At 52.5% G+C, this 20,829-nt stretch overlaps 1 protein-coding gene across 1 annotated transcript in view; it reads left to right on the top strand.

Moving 5' to 3' along the window:
* Positions 1–20,829, top strand: part of Igf2r (insulin like growth factor 2 receptor) — a 97,542-nt gene that overhangs the window by 49,042 nt on the left and 27,671 nt on the right. The window contains exons 19-32 of the mRNA XM_076858065.2: positions 1,279–1,458; positions 2,106–2,207; positions 3,406–3,507; positions 5,618–5,813; positions 11,578–11,742; positions 12,030–12,173; positions 12,269–12,444; positions 12,702–12,789; positions 13,221–13,436; positions 14,140–14,270; positions 14,539–14,636; positions 17,468–17,604; positions 18,595–18,785; positions 19,998–20,124. Of these exons, the coding sequence (XP_076714180.2) occupies positions 1,279–1,458; positions 2,106–2,207; positions 3,406–3,507; positions 5,618–5,813; positions 11,578–11,742; positions 12,030–12,173; positions 12,269–12,444; positions 12,702–12,789; positions 13,221–13,436; positions 14,140–14,270; positions 14,539–14,636; positions 17,468–17,604; positions 18,595–18,785; positions 19,998–20,124 (2,053 nt within the window). The remainder of the gene's footprint in view (positions 1–1,278; positions 1,459–2,105; positions 2,208–3,405; positions 3,508–5,617; positions 5,814–11,577; positions 11,743–12,029; positions 12,174–12,268; positions 12,445–12,701; positions 12,790–13,220; positions 13,437–14,139; positions 14,271–14,538; positions 14,637–17,467; positions 17,605–18,594; positions 18,786–19,997; positions 20,125–20,829) is intronic.

Below are 20,829 nucleotides of genomic sequence, written 5' to 3'. Positions count from 1 at the left end.
CCATATTTGAGTCTGTTCAGATTTGAAACTTCAAGAAAATGCCAGTGCATTGTCCACCTTTGAGTAAATAAAGGGCGAGGAAAGCTCTTAATGATTGTGTGGGGCCTGAATTCAAGTGTCTGGTTCAGCTGGCTTATGTAAAAGAGTTTCTGCCTCCAGGGGATTATCAGTTTGGGGAGCTGTGTGGATGTTCTAGATCCAGGCATAGCTCTCACTCCTGCTGCTGAGCTGCCCTTGGTCATCCAGTTGGATTCAGTGAGCTCCAGACCCTCCGCATGTCTCCTTGTGAATGGTGACCCTCATAGCAGGCCAGGAGGGTATTTCCTCAGCACATGTTAATGGCACTCTGGTGGTTAAGAGCTGAGTTCCTGGTGTTTGGGGATAAAGCCCAGTGACAGAGCATTTGTCTAGCTCAGATGAAGTTTGGATTCAGTTCGCAGCATGATAGATGGATAGATCCCCAGCACAACACATAAGTAGCTAGGTCCTCAGCATAGTAGGTAGGTAGGTAGGTAGGTAGGTTGATTGATTGATTTAATCAATCCCCAGCATAACAGATCCACAACATGATACATAGATACAACACGATAGGTAGATGGGTAGATAGATCCACCTCCAGCACGATAGAGAAATAGATCCTCAGCGTGATTGATAGGTAGGTAGGTAGGTAGATAGGCAGGCAGGCAGGCAGGAAAGAATTGTTTTTGTGTACATGCCGTGGTCCTTGTAGGAGCAGTGACCTCAGAGTATGGCCAGTCCTCATTTCTAGTTCCACACTGTGAGTCAGCTTCCTCACTGTCATTTATAACCCCCTGGTCAGATACAGAGTGCTTCCTTGGTGGTTCTCGGACATGCACAGTGGCCCAACGTGCATGTTCCTAGCTGAGGTTGATGAGTAAGGTGATGCTCCATCCTGTCATTCAGCCTCCTGCTGAGATGACCAGAAGGTGGAGTGGGTGGGGGTGCAGTGCAGAAGCCGCGTCTCTGGTGCCAGGTGGACTGGGGTCTGTGTCCTCACCTGCACCCGTTAGTAGGACACCCTTGGGCGAGTCACTTAACATGTCCAAGCCTCAAGCGGACCTGTCAGGATCGGTTGTGCACAGGGTGTAAGACTGTGGCCTAGGTGAGAAGCAGGGTAGGCTGCCCAACTCCCCTGGGAGCAGTACTTCAGTGTCCAGTGATTCACTGGGGCGACTTTGTGGGTGTGTCCACCACAGATGATAGTGGCTTGTGGGGAGACTGGCTGTCCTCAGGGAGCCTGACCCACTGGTGTTGCAGGGCTCCTTCACCGAGGTGGTGTCTGTCAGTAACCTGGGAGTTGCCAAGGCGGGCCCCGTGGTGGAGGAGAGCGGCAGCCTCCTCCTGGAGTACGTGAACGGCTCAGCCTGTACCACCAGTGATGGCCAGCTGACCACCTACAGCACCAGGATTCACCTCATCTGCTCCAGGGGGAGCCTGGTAAGGCGCTGCTGGGTGGGCGAGGGAGAACGCCACAGAAACATGCTTTGGGTCATGATGTACAAACAGTGACGTTTGTTTCTCATCATGGTAAAATGTAAATGACACGATACACACTTTCAGACATTTTGGGTAAGAATGTTAAGGCTGGGCACGGTGGTGTACTCTCTAATCCTAGCCTCTCAAGAGACTGAGATGGGGTCCCACATTCCAGGCCAGCCTCAGCAACTTAAGGGTCTTTTGAGCAAGACCTTGTCTCAAAACATAAAAATAGCTGGGGATGTGTGTAGCTCAGAGGTAGAGTGGCCCTGGGTTAATTCCTAGTTCAAAAAAATTTTTAAAAAGGAAAAAAAACATAAAGTAATTGTGTGGTGCATTTCTTACCAGGACCCGTGTCCAGAACTTTTTTGTATTGTCCCAAACCCAGTTGCTTCCTTTACTGGGAGCTTTATGTATATAGCAGGGCTGTGGGTTTTTGAATACCCGAGTCAGTTGGGTAAACTGAGGATGGCAAGTCACACGTAGATAGTGCCCATGCCACCTGGTGCACAGGGAACACTGGTGCGGTCGACTGGCCTCGGTGGCTCTAGCACTCTGTTGGTTAGATGATCGTTCTCTGCACTCTTATCCTGCACTTGACCTTTCAGAACACCCACCCGATATTTTCTCTCAACTGGGGATGTGTGGTCAGTTTCCTGTGGAATACGGAGGCTGCCTGCCCTGTGCAGACGATGACGGACACTGACCAGGTACGTTGCCTGCCACCTGGCCCCTCGCTGAGCTTCCTGCTTGATGGTCCCCTGGTGTTCAGCTCTGCACCAGCCCACCTTGCATCTGTTTTGATGGATAGCAGGTGTCTGGAGCCCCTCTTGCTGCTATCTCTCCCCACGCCGGAGGCCCAGATCCAGGATGAGAAACAGGAGCCTTGCTTCTGCTTCTCGCTCGCTGTAGCTCCTCTTTTGTGTGGCAGCGACACCCACCTGGTGGGCCCTGAGGCTCTCCATCCCCACAGAGGTCTGGCTGGCTCATGTCACTCCATCTCAGAACATTGCAGAGCCCTGGCTGTGGGCCACTGGCTCTCGTGACCCCTTCCTCTCCCTCCCAGCTCTCTCCTCCTCTGCTGGCAACTGCCATAGTGCCCAGGCTGGTCCTGCTGCTGTGGCCTTGGCCCTGCTCCTCTCAGCTGCATGCTGTCCTGCAAATGTGCAGCAAGCTGCTGCTGTGGGCTCTGCCTGCCCAGGGCAGTGGTCTACACAGAGCTGTTCCTTGTGGTGGGGCTTGTTTCCCTCCCTTCCTGGTAACCTCTCCCCAGACTGTAGAGTTGCTGGCGGCAGAGACCTTGGCTTGTCCCCATGGATGAACCCAGCTCAGTGTCCTGCTCATAGGTGCACCATGAGGGTGGGAACACGGGGTGCCAGGCACCTTACCTGTGGTCGGCGCTTCTGGGGCTGTGATCAGTGCCCCATTCCCTGTGTTTGGGGGACACTGGAAGCCCATGGCCCAGTTACTTACACCTTAAGAGGAGGGAACGTGGTTGAAGTTACCCTATCATGCCATCAGTACCTTTCTTTCCCTGAATAATTCAGAGACAGAAAACAGAACTCAGGATTTCTTCAGATGGTTTTTAAAGGAATTATCATAGTCACCGATGGTTCCCGCTTACCTTTCCCCTTGGGGACTAGCGATACTCCGCTTATTCAGATAATGCAGTGGTTCAGGAGTGTTTGGGCAAGTTGAGCACCTCTGAGTCTGTTGCGCTTGGTGTGGGGAAGGCACGGTACTGGAAGGTGTGGGTGCACTCAGGGCTGCCTTTTTGGTAGGGATTTTTAAAGTTAATTGGAAGCAAGCTCCGCAGAGCTCAGCAGGCAGGTTTCTGAGGGTGCCGTGTTTGTCGTGCCGCTGTGGAGTTGGACTGAATTTCTCCTCCCCCCGTTTTGCCTCCTGTAGGCCTGCTCTATAAGGGACCCCAACACTGGATTTGTGTTTGATCTCAACCCACTCAACAGCTCCCAGGGATACGTGGTCTCAGGCATTGGGAAGACCTTTGTGGTAAGAGTGATATGATGAATTCCTAATTTGTTTGGAATCAAGGAGACAGTACATGAACGTCCCCTGAGAAAGTGACCTGGGTTGGTAGGTGTCCTCCGGACTTCCAGGCACTATGACGGCATCCTCCCCCAGGAGATGAGGAAGTACAGGTTCAAGGGGAAAACGCAGTCACCTCGTCCCCGCTGTCCTGCAGCAGTTCCCATGTGACACGGTGTCCTCTCAACCCAGTGCTGTGTCCAGCAGCAGTCCCCAGAGCTGCTGCGGGGACATCCCTGGGGCCCCACCTGAACCCTGTGAGTCAACTTGGGCTGGGCCCAGCAGTCGGGCTTAACAAGCCCTCAGGCGATTTGATGAGCAGTGAAGTTTGAGACCTTCTAGTCACGAGAAAACAGTGATTTATTGGTCCCGTAAAGGGAAGACAACATAGATGAATGTGTTCTAGGCTCTTCTAAGAGGACTTTCTTCAAAAATAGTTCCTGTGGTTTGCCTGGGTTTCTAAGGAGGACGATCTCCACATTAATGCTGTTCTTTTGTAAATAGCACCACTAGCAGGGGAGAAAACTTTTCAGACATCTTGGTTCTGGTTTAAATTCTTAGATCAGTGTCTACTTTTGTAATATGCTTTGAGAACTGGTCTGTAGTAACTGGATGTGGAGGAGGTCCCTGGGGCTGAACACCACAGGCAAGAGGGCGCACAGCCCAGCCCCCAGCCAGGGAGACTGGCCAGGCCTTGCCCCTGAACAGGCGTTGGCAGTGTCTCCCCACCCCATTTTCCAGCATGTTATCCGGAGCCGTTGCCATTTCATAATACCAAACTACAAATGTTTAATGGCCCCAGTGTTAGTTCTGGTACTGTTTGGTTTATAAAGTAGCTGCTACTGCAGAGTCTGGTTTATACCAGGTGGTATGTGATGGGGGAAGGAAAGGGAGAGGGTGTTTGGTTGCCTGCACTGGTGTGAGGAAGATGAGAACCTCACTGAACTGCAGAGAACATGCTTGGAGAGATGACCAAAAACCCCATAGAGAACATGCTAGAAACAGCCCAGAGAGGTCCTGCCTTGTGCACCTAACCCCAGGGCATTAGGAGGCAGCTTGTGAATATCAGGAACGTCAGAGACTGGCAGTGAGTGGCAGAGGTAGGAGTAGAGGTGACTGGTGGAAGGGGCTCGAGGCTCCAGCATTGTTCCAGGACAGGGAGCCACAGCGTGGACGTCACTGTCCACCAGCCAGTTCTGCATGGCTTCTTGCACCCTGTCCTGCTGGACTCACTTGTCCTGGATGCTCCCTAGCACCTCCTGGGCCCTGAAGCTGCCATGGGAGGCCTCTCGGAGGCCCTGACCCAGCCTCTTTGCACTGGAGGGTGTGCAGGTGTTGGGCAACTGGGCTGGCGGCTGCCCGCAGCTTCTCCCAGCTCTGCTGTCGGCTTGTAGGGGAGATTTAGAAGGAAGAAAGGGGAACTGGCTTCAAATTCGCACCATCACACACCCCTGGATGTGGCCCCAAAAGCTGTTAGAATACTTGGGTGAGGTCTAGCACTTATTTTCTCTCTCAAGTAGGAAACAGCAGTCTTTAGGAAAGACTCTGACTGTGTGTGGTCACGAGCTCTGAATTCTTTGCCTATTAACATAAACAGAGAGAACTTTTCCCTTATGGATCTTCATATCAAAGAACATAGTCAGTTTTGTTTTCATAACTATAATAAATTTAATTTTACTGAAACTGTGTCAACTTAAAGAAATATAGGGGCATCGATTTGTATCCACTTGTAATTAACAAGACTCCAACTATGTGTATAATTAAAAATACTATCAAGTTATGGCTTATCATATTTCCTCCATGATATGTGGAACATTGCTACATGCCGTATATCTTACGCATTTTATAAATACAGGGCAGCATAGATGAATAAAACCGCGTGTACTAACACTTAAAGAACACTTATTGCTCTTTAGACTTTGATGTTTGCCATACTTAATAACTAGGATTTCATTGCCTCCACGTGGCGAGTAGGTAAGTTAATATCCAGTGGGCTCTGAGGTTGCCAGGGCTCCCGCTGTGCCAAGCCCTGTAGTCTAACCGGCCTGCCCGGCTCTTGCCCTCTGGCCTCCAGTTCAACGTGTGCGGCACGATGCCCCTCTGTGGAACCTTCGGTGGGAAACCAGCTTCTGGCTGTGAGGCAGCCACCCAGACAGAAGAGCTGAAGAACCTGAGGCCGGAAAGGCCCGTTGGATTCGAGAAGAGCCTCCAGCTGTCCACTGAGGGCTTCCTGACCCTAACCTATAAAGGGGCTCCTCCTGCTGACAGAGGTGAGCCTGGGCTCTGTTCTTTAGCTGACGGGGTTCCGCGCCTCAGCGGACCTCTCTGAGTCTGTGCTGCAAGCACACCTTTGCTGTTCCCTCGGGGGCCTGCCCCTCTCCTGCCTGGTCTCTTGTACATGCACATGTTCCGCCTCTCACTGTGGGTGCCTTAACTAGCTCCTTTCAGTGTGGTTCTGAGATTCTGGAGAGGTGGCCCTGAGTTCCTGGTCCCCATGATGCTGTCCTTCCTCCCCCTACCCTGGCATCCCTTTCTCCTGCACCCCCAGTTCTCCCAGTGGACTCTCTTACTCGTTATCACATTTCTTTTAGGTACTGAAGAAGAGAGGGGTAGGGATGAAGATCATAAAAGTTACTGTTTTTTTCCTAAGTTAATTTCTTGCTTCTGATTTTTCCATTCGATCTTCATGGTTTCTTAAAATATAATTTTGCTGTGTAAATTTGTTAGCATTTCTGCTGTTTTTTGCACCTGTGTTGGACAGCAGAAACCATTGGCGCTTTTTGGGTCATGAAGTGCAAGATCAAGCCCATGACCCTTATGATGCCAGCAGCTGGCTCAGGACAACAGCAGCTGCTGCATGTAGAGTACTTGCTGTGTGCCAGGCCTGTGTTAAAATGCTGTATGTACGTTGTCTGGTGCGTTCTCATGCCAGCTCTGTGAGTCTTATCCTCCTCGTGTTTATGACCTCTTACTTAACCCTGGCCTCATTTTATACGTGCAGTAATGAAAACTGGAAAGGCCACGTGCTGGGGACACAGGCGATGGCTTTTTGGGTAGCATGAAAGTAAGGATCCACACTTCTGGGATTCTAATGCTGGCTCTGCCAACTAACTCATCCTCTTGCACAGATGAGGAAACAGGTCCTCAGAGGTGTGGAAACTTGCCCAGGGCCACACAGCTAGTGAGCAGCAGAGCTGGATTTTTGAGTCTACATGTCCAGTGTCACAACCTCTGCCGTTGTTAAACCCTTGCCATCATGCCTTGCTAAACTTGGGTAGAGACAGTGGTGTGGTGTGGTTGCTAAGAGTGCTGCTGCCATCCTGGCAGACATCACCAATTTATTGTCTGGAAGGGAGCAGAAGGTTCTGCTATCTTGGATCCATCACCCCTGTGTCTAAAGTCTTCCTTTACTTTAATGCATGGCACCTCGAGCTAACAGAAGTGGAAAATTCGACACTGCTGGGAGAAGAATAGCCAGGGTAGCAAAGGAGTAACTTATGAGGTAGTTTAAGAATTAGGAGTCTTGGAGTGAGGTCAGCAGGATGGTTGACAGGAGGAGCCTGGTGTGCCTGCATCCATAGTAGAGGACCAAAGCGAGGACAAGCAATACCTGATTCACTCGGGTGAGCAAAGCAGGGTGCCAGAGTGTGCTGGGGATGTGGCAGAGACAGTGCAGGGCACAGAGCTACAAGGTGACCTAATACAGGGGGAGATGAGCACACAGCATCTGTAGTCCTGTCCCTCAAAATCAACCCTGAAGGGCTGGGGCTGTGGTTCAGTGGTGTAGAGCACTTGCCTAGCATGTGTGGAGCACTGGGTTAGATCCTCAGCACCATAAAAAAGTAAATTAAATAATGGTATTGTGTTCATCTACGACTAAATACATACATTTAGTGCCATCTGAGATCCCACTCACTTGGGGGTCCTGTGAAGGAGATTCACAGCAGCTCAACTGACTCAGGCCTATGAGCCAGCCAGGAGACCCTGCTCACTCTCCCTCAGCTCTAGGAAGCATCTGGTGGTCCGTCCTGAGCATCTTTAGACTGCAGAGGCCCCCATAAATGGTGCCTCCAACCACTACCCTGGAAACACCCAAGTAGCTCGGCCTTCTCTTTCTTGGGCCTCAGAAAGCAGCTAAACAACCCTGCCCACCTCTACCATGGCCCAAGAAGTAGCTGAGCAGTCTTTACTCAGTCATCTCCCTAAGGTCCTGAGAAGGTGTTCAGGCCCACCACCTGCCCTTGGCCTTGGGAAAGAGCTGAGCAGATCTCCTTGGGTATGTTGGTCCTGAAGGCTCTGCACAGTTACCTGTGCAGCCCTCAGGCAATGACAGATTCTCTGTCTGAGCCCATTAGTGTGGCATGGGTACAACGTGGTCCTTGGACATGGGCAGGCCCCTCATCCTGCTGTCTGGCATGCTGTGCTTCACTCACAGGAGTGGTCCCATCCTCATATGACTCAGAAACCAATGGGTACTCCATACCCACCATTGAGCCCACTGTATCTGTAGCTTTCAGCAAAACCCACCTCCCCTAGGGGAGCTGCATTCCAGCTGGAGGTGCAGTCCCACAACTTCTGCAGCCTGGGTCTCTGGGACACCTGCAGACATCACCAGCTTTGATTACAGCCACAGAAGCTGTGTGTACACTACGCCGAGGTACCCACCTGGAAGGAGAGCCAAGGCAGAGTGCCCCGCCAGCACCTGAGGACAGGCACGGCACCAGCATACTTTTCACTATGAAAGTCACTCTGTAAAGTTGGTAGAGGCAGCTGACCCACCAGAGATGTAAATGACAATGCAGGCGCACAGGGAACATGGAGAAGTACCGTGCTGCCTGCAGAATAACGTAACAACCCACTAGTGACAGATTTAAAAGGAAAGGAAATCATAAACTGCATGTCACAGAATTAAAAATAATGATTATTAGGAAACTTAAAGAGATAAGAGAACACAGAAAATTCTGTGAAACTGGTAAGAAAATACCTGATATGAACAATAAATTCAGCAGAGAGATCATTAAAAAAAAAGAAAAAAAGAACCAATCAGAAATCTTGGAGCTAAAAAACTCAAATGAAATTTTAAGAACAGTTGAGAACCCTAATGGTGGACTTGATAAGAAGGAAGAATTTCTGAGTTAGAAGAAATAAGGATTCTGATTTTGGAGACAGGTCTTTTAAAGCAACCTTGTCGTATTTTGTATTTAATAAAAAAGAAAAAAATATGAAGGAATAAAGAGAGTCATTAGAACGCAGGATATCATTGAGTGAGCAAATATTTGTATTATGTGTATTCCAGAAGGAGAAAAAAGGCATAGACGATGCATTCAATGAAATAACTGCTGGAGACTTAGACATGTTGGTAAGTTGTGTATGTCCACAAAGTCAAAAGAACCCATTAGTAGATTTGACCAGAATAAAAAGGATCCTGAGATACACTGTAGTTAAACTGTTGAAAACCAAAGGCAGAATTCTAGAAATAACAAGAGAAAGCATCATGTCACTTGTAGGGGAAGCCCCAGCAGATGTAACAAGAAACTTCTTTGCAGAAACTACCAACCTGCTGGAAATGTGATGGTACAAAGTCCTGGAAGAAAAAAGTTGCCATCCACAGTTTTTATATCCAGCGAGGCTATAGACTTCAGAAATAAAGTAGAAAGGAAGACTTTCTGAGTGAAGGGCTTCTGGCCCTACAATAAATGCTTAAGGAAGTATTACAGTGGAAGAGAAAGGTTAACAGTGATCATGAGAACAAGCAAGTCAGCAAAGAACAGCAATGAGAGAGAGAGAATCAAACCCTAACAATACAGAAAAGTAGGAAACGGCAAAGATGAATAAGAGAGGAAAAGTGAACAGAGCCTATACAAAGGAACAAGAAAGAAATTGACGAAGACAGAAGTATGCTCCTACTTGTCACTAAAAACCTCCAATGTGGGCTGAGGTCGTGGCTCAGCCGTAGAGCGCTCGCCTAGCAAGTGCAAGGCCCTGAGTTCTATCCTCACACCACGTAAAAATGAATAAATAAATGAATGAATGAATGAATGAAAAAAATAAAGGTAAAAAATTGAAAAAAACCAAAAAACCAAAAACAAAACAACCTCAAATGTAAGTGGACTACATTCCCCAGTGAAAAGATACAGACTTGTTAAATGGACCCCCCCCCCCAAAAAAAAAAAAAAAGTGATAGGCTGACTATAAGAAACTTCCTTCACCAGTGAAGACGGGCACAGACTGAAGAGGTGGAAAAACTACACCAAGCAAACAGACCACAGGAGGTCAATAAATGGACAGCCCTCCAGACCTAGCAACAGAGAAGATCCAAGGTGAACTGTACTGAGGGGACTGCAGACATGTCCAGAACGGTCACCCAGAAGGCAGGAGCACGTTTTCCTCATCCACACACGGAACATGCTAGGCCAAGACACAGGTCTCAACAGAGTAAAGACAACTGAGACCACAGGATTCATCTTGACCTTAGTGGACTAAAATCAGAAATTACCAACCAGGGGAACGTGGAAATTAAACAGTAATGTCTTGAGCAACTCATGGGTTGATGAAAAAACCAAAAGGAAATTAAAAAATCTCTTGAAACAAATGAAAACAAAAGCACAACTTATTAAAACCCATGGGAAACATAGGAATAAATGCCTGCACCGGGGGGGAAAAAGATTTGAAAATAAACTATCAAGATGCAACTCAAGGAACAAGAACAATCGAAACTCATGATTAGAGCAGAAGTCAGGTGTCGTGGTGCACGCCAGTAATCCCAGTGGCTTGGGAGGCTGAGGCAGTAGGATCACGAGTTCAAAGCCAGCCTCAGCAAAAGCAAGGTGCTAAGCAACCCAGTGAGACCCTGTCTCTAAATACAAAATAGGGCTGGGGATGTGGCTCAGTGGTTGTGTGCCCCTGAGTTCAATCCCTGTACCCTCCCCCCCCCAAAAAAAAGATGGAAGCAGAAATAAGTGAAAATAAGTGTAACTAAAAAGTTACAATAAGATCAATGAAGCAAAGAGTTATTTTGAAAAAGAACTTAAATGTTTAGCTAGATTATTCAAGAAAAAATAGAGAAGTCAAGTAAAAACAGGAAGGAGAAAAGAAGACAGTCCAGTGATAACACAGGAATACGAAGGGTCATCAGGAGCCACTGGAGCCACTTTATGCCAGCATATCGGGAAACCTGGACACATGTGGACACACATCCATGAGGACACAGAAAACCTGGCAGACCAATTAGAAAGAACAGTAGTGAATCACTAGTAAAGTTCCCAACCAAGAAAAGCCCACTCTTAGATGGCTTCCCTGCTGAATTTTACCAAATGTTCAAAGAACTCACGCCAGTTCTTCTGAAACTACCACAGACATGGCATGGAAGGAACACTTTTGTAGGAGGCCAGCTTCCTTGGTACAAGAGCCAGGTAGGACAGTGGAAATTCCACTAGAAGAGAAAGCTCCCTCTGGACTCCCTAGGTCAGAGCCCATGAGCACAGGGCAGAGCCGGGTGGTGGTGCTCTACAGATGGGGTCCTGAGACTCGGCCACAGTCCGCCCAGCTATCCACAGAGCAGCACGCCCTCCTCTTGCCTAGCTCTTTTGCTCTCCATTTAGAGCACTGTTTTAAAGAAAATAAGCTCATCATTTATCTGTGATGTCTTTTTCTGGCTCCAGTTTTGAAAAACTCGTGTCTCACAGGGTTACCAGGTTTACAGTGTGGTCACGCAGTTACCAGTGGTGGACATTTCCTGATGGCCGAATCAGTCCAGGCTGGAGTGCTCCATGGGCTCTGCTCACTTATATAACCAGGGCTTTACCCCCCTGCCTCAGTTTCCTTGTATAAGTTGGGGGTGATGATGAACATCATCACCTGTGACATGAACCCCTGATGACATGGGTCACTTGCCAAGTGTGGCCACTCAGATCAGGTCCCCTGGGCACAGACCAGCACGTGCGGTGACTGGTTCCCAGGATGGCGGTTGCGTGGTGCCGGGCAGGGGCTGCGCTGCGCTGAGCTGCTTCTCAACCCTGGCTCCCTGCTCCCCAGGCACTGTGTTTATCATCCGCTTCCTCTGCAACGCTGACGTCTACCCAGGAACCCCCAGATTCCTGCACCAGGACATCGACTCCACACGAGGCATCCGCAGCACCTTCTTTGAGTTTGAGACGGCCTTGGCCTGTGTGCCTTCTCCAGTGGATTGCCAAGTCACCGGTGAGCCGGGGCCTAACAGTGATGGGCTGGGTGAGAGCGGTGTGTGTGTGTGTGATCGTGAGAGCTTGTGTGCGTTCTGAGTCTATATGTGTGTGTGCGCTGAGCGGTGGTCTCTGGGCTGGCCCTGCTGTCTCTTCATGTGGGCAGTTTAGGGACAGTGTGGCTGTCCTCCTGCATGGAAAAGCCTCCTGGTTGTGGTGGCTCTTCTGGGCCTTGGGGTCAGGGGTGTCAGCCACCCTCACTTGGGTGAAAGGTGGCCCTGGAACTGATGAGAAAGGGTGTTTCAGACTCGGCCGGTAACGAGTACGACCTGAGCGCCTTGAGCACTGTCAGGAAGCCGTGGACGGCGGTGGACACCTCCGCGGGTGGGAGGAAGAGGACCTTCTACCTGAGCGTCTGCAACCCCCTGCCTTATGTGCCCGGCTGTCATGGTGAGCTCTGCTGAGCCTGTCCAATCCCTCTGCAGGGCTTCAGGTGGGGGCGGCCTCCTGTCCTCCCCTAGCCCGACACCACCCTGTTCTCTCAGGCAGTGCAGTGGGGTCATGCCTGGTGTCAGAGGACAACAGCTGGAACCTGGGTGTGGTGCAGATTAGCCCCCAGATGGCGGCAAACGGGTCCCTGAGCATCGTGTATGTCAACGGCGATAAATGTGGGACCCAGCGCTTCTCCACCAGGATCACGTTTGAGTGTGCTCAGACCTCGGTGTGTACTCAGGGGCCAGGCGTGCTGTGTGCCCGTCTCCCTTCACTCCCAGTCGACCGTGCCAGGAAGCCTGCCGGTTCCCTCATGGTTTTTGGCCACCACTGGGGTTTGGCTAGAATGCGATGTTCAGCCCCGGGTCTGGCTCCATGCTGGACTCACAGAGGCTTGCATGGGGTGTTAGTTGTGACCATCATTTGATTAATTTTTTAAAAATAAGTAAGTGGAAAACAAAGTGCGCCGTTGGTCTGTTGTTGTAGGGGTCTCCCACGTTCCAGCTGCTGGACGACTGTGAGTACGTGTTTGTGTGGAGGACGGTGGAGGCCTGTCCCGTGGTCAGGGCGGAAGGTGAGCCTGGCCTGTTCTTCACCGTGACGTAGGGTAGCAGCACTGCACGTGCACCTGAGCTGTGAGCCTATGACGGCCACTATGGAGGGGACCGGGAAGCACTTCCAATGGCGGTGGACAATGTCCTGTCCTTGAGTTTTTTCTTTTACTGCAGCTTGTCAGTGACCCTTTCCTACACACCTGCGTTGATGTACTTTTGTCTTCTCATACTTACAAACCCTCGGGTTGGGTTGGGTTGGTTGGATCTGATGAAGTGGGTTTTTATCCTGAGACAGGCTTTTCTCAAAAGGCATTTGAGGGACAATTTGTAGTTTATATGTAAACAAAATAGTGTGGTGTTGGCTTTTAATGCCTGTTTTAAGGCCTGTTGATCTGCCTGGAAGCAGGGCTGTTGTGCCGTGGCATTCGCCTTTGCTTGTGTGTTCCTGCAGGGGACAACTGCCAGGTGAAGGACCCCAGGCACGGCAACCTGTATGACCTGAGGCCTCTGGGCCTCCAGGACACCGTGGTGAGCGCCGGCGAGTACAACTACCACTTCCGCGTCTGTGGGAAGCTGTCCTCAGACGTCTGCCCCACCTCTGACAGGTCCAAGGTGGTCGCGTCGTGTCAGGAAAAGCAGGGGCCAGAGGGATTTCACAAAGTGGCAGGTACCATTCATTTTTCTTTTGTTTGATTTGCAAGTCCAGCAGAGAATAGAACAAAATTAAAATGCAAAGAACAGAGTTAAACTGTCAGGCAGTTCCGCCGGGGACCGCGTTTCTCTAGAGCAGGAAGGAGCGTGTGTTTTGCGGCGGCAGCGTGAGTGATGTTTCTGACCCCAGGTGCTTTCTTGGTCTGAGTTCACACTGAAGCATGTCACTCGCTGACTCCAAGGTCATGTTGCTCTGTAACGCCTGGAGGATACACTGAGCAGCTAGTGGGTGTTTGGAGGTGCTCTTTTCTGGGCTGAGTCACAGGGGACACATTCAGTGTAGGGTTTGGCCGTAACGAGCAGACAGTTACTCCTGGCATCTCAGCCCCCGGGCCAGAGTTAATCAGCTTGGGAGCTCTAAAAGATACGTAGAACAGCTCCGTGGTGAGAACGGGCAGAGACAGCCTCTCAGGACTGGGCTGAGGCGTGCTGGCACATCACCAGACCTGAGGTTATTCTGCTGTGCTGCGTGCTGGGCGGGAAGGGGTCTGGCTTCATGCCTCCTGTGGTGTGATGTGACGGGGGTGGGTGATCCAGTGGCCGTGGTCCAGGGGTGCTTTGCCCCCCAGCTCTTCAGGTTGTGACTCACAGCTTAGGATGGGTGTGGCAGCCTGGGGCTTGTGAACTGAACCTGGCTTGGTCTGCTGCTTCTTGAACAGGTCTCCTTACTCAGAAGCTGACTTACGAAAATGGGTTGTTGAAGATGAACTACACTGGGGGCGACACCTGCCATCAGGTATACCAGCGCTCCACCACCATCTTCTTCTACTGTGACCGGACCACACAGAAGGTGAGCATCCACCCCAGCCCTGCAGAGTCCCCTGCCCTCCCCCAGCTGCCCTTGTCTTAACTGAGTGAGTTGGCTCTTGGGTCTCATAAAATCTCCCGGATAGCTCAGTTAAAAACGTCATTTATAGGAAATGTGTTGAAAGTGCAGTCTGTTCCTCTGGGTTTTACTGAACATAGCTTTTTCTTCTTGTTTTCATCCTGAAACTCGGAGTATAAGCTGTTGAAGGTCTGCATTCCTGTTCTGACCCACGTCCATCTTTACTTTGCAGCCAGTGTTCCTGAGGGAGACTTCGGATTGCTCCTACCTGTTTGAGTGGCGAACACAGCACGCCTGCCCACCCTTCAGTGTGATTGAGTGTTCGTTCAAGTGAGTTGCTGTGTGTCGACCGGCTCCCTGGGTGTGCTTTGCTTTAGCACATAAGGTCAGTTTATCTGGCCTTCTTCCCCAGGCACCTGGCAGAGTCTAGGACTGTCTTGTGTCAGATGCACACGAGGTGGTGACCAGAGCAGAAGCAGAATGTTCGAGCACCTCTCAGGGTTCCCGGGCAGGGGAGGAAAGAGCGGGCCAGGTTCCCTGCTTATGTCAGAGACTCAGCTTTGGGGACAGTGTGGCCCTTTGCCCAAGTCCTTGCAGCATGGAGAGGGTGATGGAGGGACACAGGTGGGCCGGGGTGAGGAGCAGGATGTGACCCCAACATGCTCCTGAGACCCATGTCCAAAGCTGTGGGTTCAATTCATAGTACAACAAAAACAAGTCTCATACAAATTTCTCTTCTGTATTCAGTTTTCTTCCTTGATTTTCTAAGCCATGTTCCAAAGTATTATTTCAGGGCAATCTTCAGTTTTCTGGTATTTATATATGTAACTTTTATTTTCTTTCTTGTCCTAAAAATATGTCTATACAAAGATTTTGAGAGGAATTAAGTCAAAGGAGAATTCCTGATTATTTACAGTGAAAGTTTGTGTGTGTGTCTGTGTAGTAACAGAGTAAAAGCGTATATAAAGTGAAGTAGCGCCTTCCCCATCTTCTCCCTTCAGACTTTTCCACTACTTATATAATTTCTTGTAGTTTTTTTGGCGCCCTCTGTAACTCCAAAGGGCACTGTTTTAGTCGGCTTTTTCACTGCTGTGACCAGGACAGAACGAGTGTGGAGGAGAGTAAGTGTCTTTGAGGGCTCTCAGTTTCAGAGCTCTTGCCCGTAGACAGGAGGATCTATTCCTCAGGGCTCAAGGGGTGGCAGAGGAAAGCAGCTCACATGTTGATCAGGAAGCAGAGAGACTCCACTCTCCAGATACAAAATATACACCCGCAGCTCTGCCCCCCCCCCCCCCCCCAGTGCTGCGCTCCTCCAGCCACCACCCAGCTAATCCCATCAGGGATCACTTCATCTACTAGGTTAAGGCTGTGACCTCCTCATTTCTCCTCTAAACCTTCTTGCATTGCTTTATATATAAGGCTTTGGGGGACACCTCACATCTAAACCATTACAGACACCTATGTCCCTTTTGGTCAGCCTCCAACAGTATCGTTGACTGTTTTCAAGATGAAAATTGTAGTGAGGTACAGTGGCACACACCTGCAGTCCCAGAAACTCAGGAGACCGAGGCAGGAGAATTGCAAGTTTAAGGCCAGCTGGGCAACTTAGCAAGACCTTGATTCAGAATTAAAAATGAAAAGGGCTGGGATGTAGCTTAGTGGTAGAGCCCCCCTGGGTTCAAACCCCAGTAGGCCAAAAAAAAAAAAAAAAAAAAAGTGTAGTCATCCATGGGTGTCCCTGGGGGATTGGTTCTAGGACCCCCCCACACATACTCACACTGTAGTATCAGGGGCACCAGAGCCCCCCAGGTAATATGGCAGAGTCTCTGCATATTCCCCAGGTTCAGCCCCCCACCAGCGCTGTCCTGGCACCCCTGCAGTGTGGGTGCTGTGGGAGGAGCCGGTTGAGGAGAAGCCAGCGTGCTCAGCAGTTTCTTTCTGAGCCCCTTGACCTGTGGTTGGCCGATCTCTGGCCCCTCCCACTCCTGCCCACTGTTGTCGGTGCCATTTTCCTTTCTTCCGGACCCTGAGCTCTCCTCCCTGCTGCACCTCTGGCTGCCTCTCGGCTTCTGCTGACTCCGCCTGGTTCCACTTTCTGCCTCTCCTCTGCCTGCTGCTCTGCAGCGACTGCTGTAGTGGGCTCCCTGCCCCCTGCCTTTGCCGAGTATCCCACTAGTCCAGTTGTGTAGTTGACACATGACCGTGTTAAAGTGTCAGCCAGAATGTGTTGAGACTTCAGTTCCGGGGGGCCCTTGTCATGTGGAAGCTTGAGCTGCAGTTCTTACTGGGATTAGGACCCCATGTGCTGTCACCGTGGTGGGTCTCGGACTCGCCCCTGTTTCACTCCTGACTCTCCCTGTCCCACTGGCATCCTTGCCTTTCTTTGAGTGCACCAGGCTGTGTGCCTCAGGCCCCTGGCTCACGCTGTTCTTCTGATGGTGCTGCTGCTCCTGGGCCTCAGGCTGTTCCGTTTCTTCTGGGGTTTACACAGAGATCCCCTCAGTGAGGCCTTCCCTGGCTGCTCTCTCTACAGTTGCCACTTCCCCAAGCTTCCCCTCCTCCCTGCTGTTTCCCCCTCAGCTCCTGTCACCATCTAGCATGCTCTACACTAAATACCTGGGTTTGTCCATGGTCTTTCTTCACTAACGACTTCTGCTGGCTTCCTTAAGATGGGTGGTTCTACGTGTCCAGGCGACACCCTGGCTTCGCCGGCACTTTCTGGAGGAATGGGCCCTGTTCATTCTCCTGTAAGTGCTGAGCCCGAGGGGTGGGTCTGCAGTTGCTCAGCTGCCGTCCTGCTGGGCCTGGCGCGTGCTGGTGCTCAGTGCTGTGCACACCTGGTGCATGGCAGCGCGTCTTCATCCCGGGCATGAGGTCAGCACAACCCGTTTTTTCTTCTATGCCTGTTTGTGGCCTTGGGTTTGGACAGCAGGTGGCCTGCCAGGCTGCTCCTGGAGTGGCTGGTGTGCCCGGAGTCCTCAGCTGCTGGCTCCTTGGCCAGCGAGCTCCACCTCTCGTGGCCTGTGTGTGCCCAGCACTTGGAGATGATTTTTGGATTGGACTTGGTTTTGTTAATGTGAGTCTTCACAACTCACCTAGGACAACACTGGGACCCTTCTGGATGGGGCACTGAACTGACTGTGGTCTTCTCCTCCCTGCAGGGATGGGGCTGGCAATTCCTATGACCTCTCACCCCTGTCGAGATACAGCGACAACTGGGAGGCGGTGACCAGGACGGGGGCCACTGAGCACTACCTCATCAATGTTTGCAAGTCTCTGGCCCCACAGGCCGGCACTGGTGAGCAGGGCGGTGGCCTGGGGGCACCTGTGGGGCAGGCAGGGTAATTAAGGGTCTCGGTGACGGATCTCTGGTGTGGCCCAGGCTCCCCGCTGCTGAGGGCTTGGGTGGGAAAGTGGTTACTTTGAGTGTGGGGATCGGCAGTAGGTGGAAGGGAAGGAGGGTGGGAGGTGGAGGCTGGAACAGGCACCCTGGAGTGTGCCCTGTGCTCGTCACCATGCAGGGACTCTAGTACTAGGGTGGAGACTCGAGGTCAGGGCCGTGTGTGGGCCCATGAGCACTTCTGAGCTTGGCACCTCAGAAGTCCAGGCGCCAAGCTCAGGGTGCAGCTGCTTTAACTGCGAAAAGGTGTTCTCACGGGTGTGGCAGGGGGCTGTGGCCCACTTCCCCTTGTGTGGGGTGGGCTGTGACCTGAGGTCCTGTACTGTGGTGTGGGCTGCTGCTTAAGCTGGCGCAGGTGGCACAGCGGTTTTGGTGACTGGGAACTGGCAGAGTGTTCTTGGTAAATCTTGAATACAGGGCACACAAGTGCAGACCACTCAGAACATCCTGTTGACTTAATGAGGAGTTGGGGCTTCCCTCTGTGTGGGGCTGGGAAAGGATGCATCTGTTGTGTCTCGGCTGTCCCCACCACACCCCATGGCTGCTCCTGGCCCTTCTGTGGTAAAATAGCACTTCAGGGGGGAGAAAGTGCTGTGTGAAGCAAAGTGGCATTGGGATGGAGGCTGGAGTGGGCGAGGCTGGTGGCCGCTGCTGTCCCTTTGGGTTAAGCTGTGTTTTTTACTTTTTTGGAACTGGGGGTTGAACCCAGGTTCCACTGAGCCTCATCCCCAGTTCTTTTTATTTTGAGTCAGACTCTTCCTAAGTTACTGAGGCTGGTTTCACACTTGGGGTTCTGGTGGGGCCCCTGTGTGACCAATGTGCCTGGTGCCAGCAGAGCCAGACTGAGTCCCTGCAGGTAATGCCTTGTCATGTCTCCTCACGTTGCAGAGCCGTGCCCTCCAGAGGCGGCCGTGTGTCTGCTGGATGGCTCCAAGCCTGTGAACCTTGGCAGGGTAAGGGACGGTCCTCAGTGGAGAGACGGTGTGATTGTCCTAAAGTACACGGATGGCGACTCGTGTCCAGACAAGATTCGGAAAAAGTCAGCCACCATCCGGTTCACCTGCAGCGAGAGCCAAGTGGTGAGTGGCGTGGCTTCCACGACGGTGCAGATCTGTGGGCCAGCGAGATGGGCATCCATGCATCCCTGGGGTGCGGGTCACAGAGCTCCATGACATAGCTGGGCAGGAGCTGGGTCTGCTATCCAGGGGGACAGTCGTGACTCCTCGGGTGCTCAGCCTTGCAGGGCCAGGCTTGTGAGTTGGTGCTCTGTGGAGCCAGACTCGGTCCCAGAGTGTAGAGAAGAGTGGCGACAGCTGCCCGCCTTCTAGGAGGCAACTTGGGAGGAGGCCTGTTTTGGGGGTGCTCTTTCTTCCTAGCTGCGAACCTGGTTTGTGACTTCGTCCCACCCTGGGGCAGCCCTGCCTTGCTGGCTGTCAGGAGGGTGGAGGAGCCTGGGAAGTGGCTGGTGTCAGGCGCAGTGAGTGAGGGCTCTTCTTCCCCTGAGCTCCGTTCTGCCTGGTGCGCGCAGCTGGGCAGGTGTTGGCCACCTGGCCGCCTTCTCCGTCAGGCGTGGTGCGCAGGGTGTGCTGCTGAGTGTGAGGGTGGGAAACCAGGGGCTCCTAGAACCCGGAGCAGCCCTGCCCATGGGAGGATGGCTCGCCCGGTCCTCTGGAGCCAGTGGCAGTGGGGGAGGAGCTGGGTCCCAGGGAGCTCCAGGGGCCAGACTCCTGGGCAGCTGGCCTGCAGCCTTCTCCGTGAGGGGCTGGGCACTCGTGGTCCAGGACCAGAGGCCTCCTGATGTGCAGGAGGGAAGGGAAGGTAGTGAGGGGGCCTCTCTCCCACAACCAGGGTCCTGGACCGCAGGGTACTGCTGGGTACCAGCTCTCTAGAGGACGGGAAGTGTCTGAGATGAACCGTGAGCACACTGCTGCCAGGGGAAGGGCTGGTAGGATTGATGACCAGCCCTCTGGGTCTTTTGTTTGAGCCACAGCAGAGGGCAGCTCGCGCAGTCAGGGTTCCGTCAGTCAGCCTTGCTCCTGTCGCCTTGGCCCCCCCAGAGCCTCTCCTACCTGCTGTGCCACCTTGGTCCTCTCAGCTGGTTTCCCTGACCCACCCGTGGGGCCCATGGGGCGCCTCAGCAACAGGTCCCCACCCTTCACATTTGCTGACCTGCCCTGGTCCCATAGTGACACTGAGCAGGACTTCCACGCGCTCATGGGGTCTTGCAGGGTGAGGGTTGGCACTGCCTGTGTGGCAGCTGTGTGATGCTGGCTGCCGTCCGCCTGTTGCAGAATTCCAGGCCCCTGTTCATCAGCGCCGTGGAGGAGTGCGAGTACACCTTCTCTTGGCCCACAGCCGCCGCCTGCCCCGTGAGGAGTAGTGTGCACGACGACTGCCAGGTCACCAACCCCAGCACAGGTGAGGGCGGGGCTGTGCCAGGCAGCACAGGTGAGGGCGGGGTTGTCACCAACCCCACACAGGTGAGGGCGGGGCTGTGCCAGGCAGCACAGGTGAGGGGGCGGGGCTGTGCCAGGCAGCACAGGTGAGGGGGCGGGGCTGTGCCAGGCAGCACAGGTGAGGGGGTAGGGCTGTGCCAGGCAGCACAGGTGAGGGGGCGGGGCTGTCACCAACCCCACACAGGTGAGGGGCGAGGGAAGGCGGTGGGCAGCCAGGCACCCTGGCAGGAGCATCCTGTGGCTGGGCACATTGGCCCTTCCTCTGGATCGGCCTTTGTGTTCACACTGGTTCTGATTCAGTGTGGGAGAGGCCACCTGGCTCTCAAAGCCATTTTCCGTCCTCCCATGGGGGTGATGAGTTCCTGAATGCTACCTCTGGACTCCAGAGCCTACCTGGAAGACAAGCCGGAGGCTTCTGCCTCCCTCTGTCTGGGTGCCTGAAAGGAGTGGGTGGGGGTCCCCTGGCAGGTGGATGCCATCGGGTTGTCTGAGGCCTTGGGAGACCTTGTGGCTGCGTGGTACTCCAGCAGGAACGGGTGCTGGGAGCCACGATGGCCTCTGGGGAAAGGTGGACCATCCCCTAAAGCTGAGGACGGTGGTCACATGACATGCACTGGCCGGTGGGAGCACTTTAGGGTGGAGATTGGTGGGGAGGGGTCAGGGGGCC

This window comes from Callospermophilus lateralis, chromosome 6 (assembly GCF_048772815.1).
Source record: "Callospermophilus lateralis isolate mCalLat2 chromosome 6, mCalLat2.hap1, whole genome shotgun sequence".
NCBI lineage: Eukaryota > Metazoa > Chordata > Mammalia > Rodentia > Sciuridae > Callospermophilus > Callospermophilus lateralis.
This window is presented reverse-complemented; position numbering and strand designations above follow the sequence as displayed.